Genomic DNA, 11,514 nt, shown 5'->3' on the forward strand with positions numbered 1-11,514 from the left:
AGAGGCAGGACCGGACGGGGCAGAGAGAGAGGCGTGTATGTGTGTGTGTGTGTAGCGTAGAAGTCGTAAGCAATACAAAGCAGAGAAAACGGATCGATCACTAGTACCTTAAGTAAAAATAGGTCTTACGTCGATACCAACAGACTGGGGTGAATGTTTCTGCGGGGTATGCGAGACCACGTGACAAGAGATGAACGAGAGTAGTATAATAGGATATGAGGTGATGCATAGTGGATATAGGATTGCTGTGTATGTGAGGAGAGCTAGACAGGAGTATTGTAAGGATGAAAGACTGAAGGAAAAGAGAGAAGCAGTGAGGATATGAGTGATTTAGAGAGAGAGAGAGAGAGAGAGAGAGAGAGAGAGAGAGAGAGAGAGAGAGAAGGGAAGGGAGTAAACTAATGTGAATGGAGGAAGAGAGAAACAGTCATGATATTGGTATTCTATAAGGGAGGAAGTTGAGAATTGAGCAAATGTGTAAAAATGATAGGAATAAATAGATAGGGATGACAGTTACAGTAATGAAGGAGAGAGAGAGAGAGAGAGAGAGAGAGAGAGAGAGAGAGAGAGAGAGAGAGAGAGAGAGAGAGAGAGAGAGAGAGAGAGTTATGATATGGGTGTTCAAATGGAAGGGAGGTGAGAAGGGAGAGTGAGCGTGGAAGATTGCCAGATAGAGATGATTAGGAGAGATAAGGAGGTCAGTGACAACGATGGTAATGGGGGGGGAGGGAGGGAGAGGGGGGGAGGGAAGGAGTCAACTAGCGTGGGTTAAGTTAGAGAAAAAGAAGTGGATGTTTGAAGGGAAGGAAGGCGAGGAGGGAGAGAGAAGAGCAGATCTGTGTTTACTTGAAGGGATAAAGATAGATATAGATGTTACGTGGCGAGAGAGAGAGAGAGAGAGAGAGAGAGAGAGAGAGAGAGAGAGGGGAGGCAGGGTACTGTGCCACTATTGCCAGAACTAAAAATAACCTTAGATCGACATTATTATTTATTTTTTCATTACCACGGCGTCAGATGTTAATAGTGTTCCACGTTAATGAACTTATATATGCAACTCTTCATTTATCTGGGTTAAGTGAACTATATATCGATCTTTGCCTTTCTGTATGTCTCTTTGTCTGTCTGTATGTGTTTACCAATCTAATTATCTATCCGTCTACCTAATCCTCTGTCTGTATGCCATTGTATGTGTGTGTATGATAAAAAGGAAAATTTGGAAAAGGGAAGCAAACTCATTTTTTGAAGAGCTGTTTGCAACGTGGAATTGAATGACTAGACGAAAATATCTTGTGTGTGTGTGTTCGGTGCCATGTGTGTGTGTGTGTGTGTGTGTGTGTGTGTGTGTGTGTGTGTGTGTGTGTGTGTGTGTGTGTGTGTGTGTGTGTGTGTGTGTGTTATTCTACCGTTACCTGTCCCTTCTCTCTGTTGTCACCTGTACGGACACACCTTCGTTATATTTACGTTATCGCCGAATGCTTCAGTTGGTAATGTCTGTGTATCCCACGAGCCGACCTGGTGATGTTATTCCTATTTATTTTTATTTATTTATTTATTTATTTTTGTCACTCATTTCTGTGTTTATCTGTGTATACCAAGAGCCGACCTTCAGCACATGCATCTCTCTGTCTCTGTCTGGCTGCAGCTGCTTGTGTCTGGTTCGTATAAAGTTCACGGTGGTTCATTTTATTCGTATTTTTTTTCTCACCCATTTCTTTGTGTTATTCTTTTCTCAGTTCTTTTTTCCACTTTTTTTAACTGATTCTAGTAAGGTAAATTTATAAATCCCATATATGTTCATTGCTGTGCTTTGTGTTATCTAATTTCTCTTCTTATTATTATTATTATTCATCTATTATTATTTACATGTTTTCCTTCAGATTTACATATTTTCCGGAAGTACTGGCGGATGTATACATATAAAACTGACATTTCCAGGCATGCGTGTGTGTGTTTGTGTGTGTGTGTGTGTGTGTGTGTGTGTGTGTGTGTGTGTGTGTGTGTGTGTGTGTGTGTGTGTGATTGTTTGTTTATATATTTACTGTATGAAATAAAAAGAAGGGACTAGATTATTTTTCCATTTTTATTTCCGTCACCAAAATAGTATTAATGAGGAAGATATTTGCTGTTTCTACTATTGTTGTTATTGTTGTTGTTTGTTCTTGTTCTTCTTGTTCTTTATCGTTGTTGTTGTTGTTGTTGCTGTTTCCGTGGTCGTCATCGTCACACTGTGGGCAGTGGATGAGTCTGATGAGGACGAGGCAATGCTGACTTCATGCTGACTCTCCTGCGTCCTTCCTGCTGACTGCTGACGTCGGGGCGTGAGAGCGGCGGTGGTGGTGGTGATGGTGGTGGTGGTGATGGTAATGATGATAGTGGTGATGGTGGTGGTGATGGTGATTGTGGTGGTGGTGGTGATGGTGGTGGTGGTGGTGGTGGAAAAAAAGAAAGGGAAAAGGGAGGCTCGTGTCACGCTAGATATTTTAGGCGGATGTTATTATTATTTTTTATGTTCGCGTGTATGGGCCTAGTAATGATGTGTGTGTGTGTGTGTGTGTGTGTGTGTGTGTGTGTGTGTGTGTGTGTTCGTTGGATACTGTATATAAGAAATCATTGAATATAAGTTAATGTACACTCAAATTATACCATAGAACCTTTGTGAAAATAATAATTATAACACAAACTAAACTAGATTAAAAAAAAACACTTACCTATCAAACATCAACACAAATAACAAACACTTACATAAACACTTTTCTCACCGCACCAAAGCCAGCGCCAAAACACACCTGCGAACACACCCACCTGGCGTCCCCGTTGCCATGGTGACGAGGACGCTCCAAAACAAACATGGCAGCCACCGCGATCACCAAGTGGACGCGGGAGAAGGGCGGGAGGAAGGACTTCGTTGACCACACCCGCAGGAGCCACCAGCCGCTGCGCGTGATCCTGTCGAGCGGCGAGGCGGCCAGGATGCGGGAGCTGGCGGGGCTTGGGCGGGACGAGGAGGCAGGGACGGGGCAGGAGGCGCGGCTGGAGGACAGGGAGGATGCCGTCACGAGGAAGAGGATCGAGAAGCTGCGGGCGTTACTGCATGACACCACGCTGGAGGAGGTGACGTTGGTATTACAAAACACTCTCGCCTCCCACATCAGCCATTTCTAAAGGTCAAAGAGGGGGTCAGTCGGGTTCCAATGGGTGTTTCTTCAGGTTCATGGTACAGAAGAAGACTCACACTACCACCAGGGTCAGAGAGAGAGAGAGAGAGAGAGAGAGACAGACAGAGAAACTCACACCCCCTAATCCTTCCGTGGCCGCTACAGGATGAGGTGGCCGCGGCGCCTCCCCAGCCCCGGCCGGCCAGCAGGGGCGTGGAGGAGCTGCGGAGGGAGGCGGAGAGCCGGAGCCGCGCCCTGGGGAGAGTGAGGACCTACCTGCCGCCCCCCGCCACCCCCACCACGCCGCAGGAGAGGGGGGACAGGATACACGCTCAGGTGGGGAGTGCGCTGATACTGTTGTCCCTTCCTTCCTGTTCCTTTCTGTCTGACACACGCCCTTATCGTTTTGTTTCACCCTTAATTAAAATGTATAAAAAGTGTTGATATGATAAAGGGGAGGAAGGTTTAGGAGTTTTATGGAGTGGGGGAAGAGGGGGAAGGCTTCTTTTTTTGTAAATTTTCAATACTAATATTTTTTCAGTCTTAATATTCTCTTCTTATTTTGTTTTACTCTTGATTGAAATGTATAAAAAGTGTTGGTATGGGAATGGGGAGGGAGAGAGAGGGCAGGAGGCTGAGGGAGTGGGGAAGAAAGGGAGTGTTTCTTATCAGTAAATCTTTAATGCCAATAAATTCTCCATTGCCTCAAAAAACGCATAAAGACCAAACATTGTACCTAAATCATTCTCGTCGTTTGTCATCATAATCTATTGTCTTTCAGTTGCTGCACTTTCTATTTTGCTAAAGATTCATGTCGTAGAATATAAAGCAAATGTAGTTTCTTATTACCAGAGCAACGAGAAGGAAATACATGTTAGGAATTCAAGTTATAGTAGTCTGCCTTAAAATAAACTGTTCTCTTTGAATATTCACCTTTTTCTTTCTACTATTTTATTGGGTAACTATGGAAAAACATCAAAGGACCATTAAATACGTACACATCTTTACCAAGTGTTTTCCTTTCTTTCTTAAGGTTCTGAAGACGCTTCCCGTGCAGGTGAAGGAAAGGGAGGAGCGGAGGAGGCTGAAGAAGGAGGACGACGACAAGTGGGCCCTCAATGTGCGGCAGAACCAGAGGCGCTTCGAGGAGGACCAGGAGAAGGAGAGGCGGGAGAAGGACGAGAGGAAGGAGAGGCACAAGAAGGACCTCGATGTGCTGTGAGTCCCCAGTAACAGTAGTAGTAGTAGTAGTAGTAGTAGTAGTAGTAGTAGTAGTAGTAGTAGTAGTAATAGTTGTAGTAGTAGTAGAAGTAATGTAATAGTAGTAGTAATAGTAGTAGTAGTGACCCAGACAACCCAACCACCGCCCTTCTCGATAATAAGCCCCACTAACAACAACTACATAACAACTTCAGTAGACTGTGTAGATGGCATCGTTGACTATTTATTGACTTGTGTGACACTTCTTCGATACCTACCCTGAGCAACACACCCACCTTGCTACTTACCACTGCGCCCCAACACCCTTTCCCTGACAAACGATTTCTATATATATAATGACCACTGTGCAGGCTACAACTCTTATACCAGAAACTTTATTAACGATTTCAACCCCACTCTATGACGCCCACGAGTAGATACAACTACATGGAACTTTCTTTGCCTTGAAATGAGTAAGAAGAATAAGCAGCAAATAATGGAAGTAAGGACATGGTACTCTGTGGAATGAGGATGTACGGAAGAGGGAACCCAGGAGCATTGAAGAGGAAATGCGAGGAATGTACCAAGAAAACCTTATGTGATCGCCAGTCCCAACCCCAGTAAAATGAGACACGTCGGTCGCTGAGAGCAAAGACGACTCGCCAGGTGGAAGCAACAGATATCAGGTTTTCACTGAGGCCTCAGCTGATGGATTGGAAGCAGAAAGTCCTCAGAATAGGGGAATAAGAAAAGACAAGTAAAAAAATAGAAGTCAAATTAGTACGTAGAGAGGTCAAGACGAAGAAATCAATATATAGAAGTAAAGAAAAATCAGAAGAACAGAAAAGAACGAAACCAAGATGATGAAGAACAAGAACAAGAAGAAAATAGAAAAAGGAAAGGTACGAGAAGTAAAAGAAAAGCAAAGAAATGGAGATAATAAAACAAAGACGAGGACATAACGCAGGGAGACGCAAGATGGCCCAACCCTTAATCTTAGTGAGGCAAAGTGAGAATGCGTGTCTGGGTAGCCGAAGGTCAGGTCCGAGGCTGCACAGTCTGGAGCAAAACATACTTGGTTTGCAGCTGTTGTAATAAGTATGAGTAGAACGCTCCCTGGACATGGTAACGCTGATGAGTTTTGTAGATGAGTTTCGTAGCGCGAGTCAGATGAAGCAACGTCCAACTCTTATAAAGGTCCCTGAACCCACGTGTTACTTGGCAGACGATACTAATGACCTCTCAGTTAAGAATAAACACCCAGTAGTAGTAACCGTAGTAGTAGCAATAGTAGTGACGGTGGGGGTGATATTGGCAACAGTTGGTGTATTGGTGCTTTTTTTGCCTCGTTCTCTACTTTTAGCTCCATAAAGAAACTAATCATCTAAACTCACCTTTACCAACACGTACTCTCCCAGGTGCAAGGAGCAGGCAGGGCGGCGTCAGGAGGAGCGCAACCAAATCCTGCGCCGCCGTCAGGAACTGGAAACGAGTCACCAGGTGTATCATCGCTACCAGCAACACCAAGACGCACAGGTAAACACACACACACACACAAACACACGTAGACCTTTAAATAATTACCTAACGTTCACTTAAACAGTAGCTTAGCCGCTCCCGCTGATAACACTTGTCGGTATTCCTTCCGCCTCTCACATTCACTATTTCCAGAGGCCAAAAAGGAGATGAATCGGCTTCTAATGATTGTTTTTTTACGTTCATGGTACAGAGGAAGGGTCAAACCACTATCATGGTCATAAAACTACCTCTGGAGATGGCCACAACTCCTACGAAAGCCATGTCAGAAATGTGTGATTGGGTACCGAAATTTTAAGAATATATAACCCATAGCTTTCTCAAATAACCTAGCTCCCCCTTAAATAATATCCTAACCCCTTTTATTAAACCATATCCTTGCCTTCTCCTTATAACCATAGCCCCCCAAAACGAGAAACAATAACTTCCCCTACACCCACGAACTGTAACAAGCAATACCCACGTTTTCTTGTAGGCTGCTCTGGCGAAGGAAAGAAAACGGGAGGAGCTTCTGCGGGAGATAGAGAAGGTGAAGGCGGAGCGGAGGATGGAGGCCGAGGTGGAGGAGCGGTTAAGAGAGGAGCAACTCAGGTACTCGGCCGTGAAGCGGGCGTTCGCGAGGCGGGTGAAGCAGAAGACGCTGGACAAAATGCAAGGAAAGAGAGGATACGCGACGGGGGGAGGAGAGACGCCGTTGTGAGGGAAGATAAGCGGTGAATAGAAGGAGGATCAGGGGAAGAGAGTTGAAATGAAAGAAAGGAAAGTTAATAATGAGAAAATGGATGCAGGGAAAGCGATGATACGCGACTTGGGGAAGAGAGGCGCCATTGTGAGGTGAGAAGGAAAGTTGAATTGAAAGGAAGCAGAGTTGATGAGGAAAAACGGAGAACGGAGAGAAAAGGTTGAAAGGAAGAGAAAAGGAGAGAAAGATGAAATAAAAAGGTGAGGACGAGAAAACGGAGAGACAGAGGAAAAGAAGGTTAAAATGAAGAGATAATTAATGATGAAGGAACAGAGAAAGAGGAGGAAAGATGAATGAACTGAAAAGGTGATGATAGAGAAACTCAGAAAGAAAAGGAAAGAAAAATTAATCGAAGAGATAATACAGAGGAGAAACAAAGGTAAATAAAGCGAAAGGAGATAATGAGGAGATGAAGAGAAAGGAAACTGGAGTAAGAGAAGAGGAAAGTGAATGGAAGGAGAGAAAATGAAGACAAGACGATAATACTAAAAAAAAAAATAGAAGAGAAAGGAAGGTGAAGAAAGAAGGGAAGATGGGAAGTAGTAAATAAAAGCAGGTTATTTAAAAGCGATGACGATGAGGAAAGAAAGAAGAATGAAATGAGGGAGACGTGATGATGGCGGAGAAGGAGAAGGAGGAGGAGGGAAAGGAGGAAGATTTCAAGGAGAGATGATGCACGAACGTATAAAAGAGAAAGGAAGATGAATCGCAGGAAAAATAATGATGGGAAGCAGGAGAGAAAGGAAGAATAACGGGAGAGGTAATAATAGAGGCAATGAGGCGACATGGCGCCATTATAAAAACACCTGCCTGCCCCATGACGGGTTGGGGCCGACTACCATCCAAGCCCCTCAAGAAAGCCTACCGGCGCTAAAGACTGAAACGTTTAAAAAAAAGTGGGAAAAAAGAAGCAAAAAAAATATTAAAAGTAGGAATAGTATAAGAAAATGACACGTTAAGGGAAAGTGAAAGAAAATGAGAATGGAAAAACAAGGAAGATGAAGGGAGATACTATTGGAAAAAAAGAAAATAAGTACACAAATATTATAGAAAGTTTAGGGGAACTGGAGATTGATACAAAGAGAGCGAATAAGAAAAGTTGATACCAGATGACAAAAAAAGTATACCACAGATGACAGGATAGAGTGACAAGATTAGAAAAGAATATGGAAAAGTCAGACAAACTAAGATAGAAGTTGAAAGGTAAATAAATGGAATCAAAGAAAACATAGACATTATAAATAATAAAGGAGGGAACAACATTAAAAAAAAGAATTTGAGTAAGATAAGAGAAAACAAAGAAAGAGAAAAGAGTGAGTGGAAAGAACAGAAAAGCAGAAAATATGAAATAGAAGTGGAGATAAAGACCACAAAAAAAAAGATACGAGAAAAAGCAGAAAAAGGAAAAAGGAACACAGAAAGGAGGGAGAGATAAAAGGTGACCATGAGAGGGAAAAAAAAAGATAAAAGAGAAGGAACGAGAGAGAAAGAGAGAATTTGGGAGTAAAGAGGAGAGACTACGAGGCGGTGCGAGGAGAGAAGAGGAGGAGGAGGAGGTCGAGGAGGCTGAAACACTAGAAAGTTTTATAAAAGTTTGTCTTATGAAAAGTTTAATTATAATACTGTTCTTTTAATCTTGTGTTAGAAGAATGTGGAAGAAAAAGAAAATAGAGAAAAAGAAGAAGAAGAAAAGGAGAGGAGGAAGAAGAAGAAAAACACGAAAAAGAAAAAAACGAAGATTAAAGGATAAAAGAAAAAAACGAAGAAAAATGTTGAAGAAGAAGAAGAAAAAGGAAAAGAAAGAAAAGAAAAGAAGAAGAAGAAGAAGCAGAAGTGAGAGAGAGAGAAAGTGTAAGATCTGTGGGAAAATTGTCACAGAATAAAAAGAAAATTGAACTTCAGGAAAAAAATATATATACGTGGAAAGTCTTTGAGGTTGAAGAAGCCAAATTAATGTTGGTCACTTTAGATTTTCTTTTTAAAGGCGAAGAGAAAATAAATATATACTGAGTGAAGAGTGAGATTGAAGAAAGAGTAAGAAATTTAAGTGGTCTAAAAGTAAACTGTTTGGTTGGTAGAAAAAAAGAGGAAAAATATAACTGACGAAAGGTCGATGATAAAAAACTGTTGAAAAGTTGAGAAAATAAGTTAAAATCATACAGAACAAAAATAAAGTGTTCAAAAGGAAAGGTAATACTTGGAAAGACTTAGATATTGATGGAAACGAAGAAAAGTGGATTTATTTTGAAATATAAAAAAAAGGAAAGAATAGAGAAAACAAGACATACTGAAACAAAAAAAAATATAAGCATACAAGAGATCACATGACGAAACAAAAACAAAGTAAAATATAAACGGCCGCTTCAGAATAAAAAAAATAATTAAAAAGAGAAAGTTGATGAGAAAAATATAAGTTTGTAAGAGGAGTTGAGAAAGACGAGAAAATTTAAAATATACCCCAGAAAAAAATGAAGTAAAAAGAGAAAGTTGATGAGAAAAATATAAGTTTGTAAGAGGAATTGAGGAAGACGAGAAAATTTAAAATATACCCCAGAAAAAAAATTATGTAAAAAGAGAAAGTTGATGAGAAAAATATAAGTTTGAAAGAGGACTTGAGGAAGACGAGAAAATTTTAAAATATACCCAAGAAAAAAAATTAAGTAAAAAGAGAAAGTTGATGAGAAAAATATAAGTTTGAAAGAGGACTTCAGGAAGACGAGAAAATTTAAAATATACCCTAGAAAAAAAAAATTAAGTAAAAAAAGAAAGTTGATGAGAAAAATATAAGTTTGTAAGAGGACTTGAGGGAGACGAGAAAATTTAAAATATACCCCAGAAAAAAAATGAAGTAAAAAGAGAAAGTTGATGAGAAAAATATAAGTTTGTAAGAGGAATTGAGAAAGACGAGAAAATTTAAAATATACCCCAGAAAAAAAATTAAGTAAAAAGAGAAAGTTGATGAGGAAAATATAAGTTTGAAAGAGGACTTGAGGGAGACGAGAAAATTTTAAATATACCCCAGAAAAAAAATTATGTAAAAAGAGAAAGTTGATGAGAAAAATATAAGTTTGTAAGAGGACTTGAGGGAGACGAGAAAAGATAAAACATACCCCAGAAAAATAATGGTGAATAAACAAAACGCAAGCACCATAATCTGAAGGAAATAAACAGGGAAAAAACACGAAAGAAAAGAAATTAAAGCACATCGATTTTAACAGAAGGAAAAAAAAATAAGCCAACTTAAGTTACAAAAAATAAAATAATAACAAACAAAAAGAAAAAAAAGAAAAACGATAAAGAAAAAAAAACGAAAGGAAAACGAAACAAAAAAATAGATATCAGAAAACGAAAATAAAAAAGAAAAATATCAAAAAGTAAAACGAAGAGAAAGAAAATAAAGATATCTCAAGAAAAAAAAAGATACCAAAAAGAAAAACTCAAAAAAGAAAAAAATATAAAAAAACATCAAACGAAATAAGAAAAAAAAAAAAGCATCAAGCAAAAATTAAAAGATTTCAAAAGGAAAATAAAATAAATAGTCCACCATTTACGAGGCACATAAGGAAAGGTCATTACGTTAAGAGGCGGGGGGGGGGAGGGGGGGGGGCAGCGAGAGGGTGACCTGAGGGAAGTGAGAGGTCAGGTCACGAGGGGAGGCGAGGCTCGTAAAGGTGGTGATGTGGATGACTATTGCTCCTCTCACGACGGGGGACGAGGAGGAAGAGGAGGAGGAGGAGGAGGAAGAGGAGGAGGGGGAGGAGGAAGAGGAGGAGGAAAAAGGTGTTGGAAAATGGTGACCGAGGAAGAGAAGGAGGATAAGGAGAGGAGAAAAAGTGAAGAAGGAAGAGGAGGAGGAGGAAGAAGAGGAGGGGGAGGAGGAAGAGGAGGAGGAAAAAGGTGTTGGAAATGGCGACAGAGGAAGAGAAGGAGGATAAGGAGAGGAGAAAATGTGAAGAAGGAAGAGGAGGAGGAGGAGGAGGAGGAAGAGGAGGAGGAAGAAGGTGTTGGAAAATGGTGACCGAGGAAGAGAAGGAGGATAAGGAGAGGAGAAAAAGTGAAGATGGAAGAGGAGGAGGAGGAGGAGGAGGAGGAAGAGGAGGAGGAGGAGGAGGAAGAGGAGGAGGAAAAAGGTGTTGGAAATGGCGACAGAGGAAGAGGAGGATAAGGAAAGGAAAAAAGAGGAGGAGGAGGAGGAATGAAAGAGGAAAAGGTTGCAGAGAATGACGATAGCGAAGAAAGAGAAGGAAAGGAAAAATGAGGAAAAGGGAATGGAAGAAGAAGGAGGAGGAGGAGGAAGTGAAGGAAGAAGAAGAGGAATTAAAGAGGAAAATTATGCGGAGGATGACGTCAAAGAGGGGGAGGAGGAGGATAAAACGAGGAAAAAGGAAAATAGAAAAAGGATAGGAAAGAGAAGGAGGAAGAGGAGGAAAACAGAGGAGATGGGAGAAGAGAAAGAAGGAAAGAAGAAAATGTTATAGAGGTATGGCGTAAAAGAGGAGGAGGAGAACAAGTAAAGAAAGAAGGAGGAAGAGGAATGAAAGAAGGAGATGAAGAAGGTTGAGAAGAAGGAAGGAAATGCAGAAGAAGGAACAGGACAAATGGGAAGGGGAAGAGAGAGAGAGAGAGAAAAAAAGAGAAACGAACGGAAAGAGAAGGAAACGAAAACAGGAAGGGAAAGAAAATGAACACAACAGAAAGGAAAGGAAAAAGAAGAAGAGAGGAGAAGGAGGGAAAGGAGGAAATGGAAGGAAATGCAGAAGAAGGAACAGGACAAATGGGAAGGGGAAGAGAGAGAGAAAGGAAAGAAAAACGGACAGAAAGAGGAGGAGGAAAGGAAAACAAAGAAGGAGAAAATGAACACAACAGAAAGAAAGGGAAAAG

At 41.0% G+C, this 11,514-nt stretch overlaps 1 protein-coding gene across 1 annotated transcript; it reads left to right on the top strand.

Annotated features, from left to right (window-relative positions):
* The first annotated feature begins 2,847 nt into the window (after positions 1-2,847).
* LOC126987621 (uncharacterized) lies at positions 2,848-6,624 on the top strand. The gene is made up of 5 exons (XM_050844753.1): positions 2,848-3,111; positions 3,321-3,491; positions 4,189-4,373; positions 5,774-5,891; positions 6,367-6,624. Exons 1-5 carry the CDS (start codon positions 2,848-2,850, stop codon positions 6,589-6,591), a joined length of 963 nt encoding a protein of 320 aa, XP_050700710.1. The 3' UTR covers positions 6,592-6,624.
* The last annotated feature ends 4,890 nt before the right edge of the window (positions 6,625-11,514 follow it).

This window comes from Eriocheir sinensis, chromosome 65 (genome assembly GCF_024679095.1).
Source record: "Eriocheir sinensis breed Jianghai 21 chromosome 65, ASM2467909v1, whole genome shotgun sequence".
Taxonomy (NCBI): Eukaryota; Metazoa; Arthropoda; class Malacostraca; order Decapoda; family Varunidae; genus Eriocheir; species Eriocheir sinensis.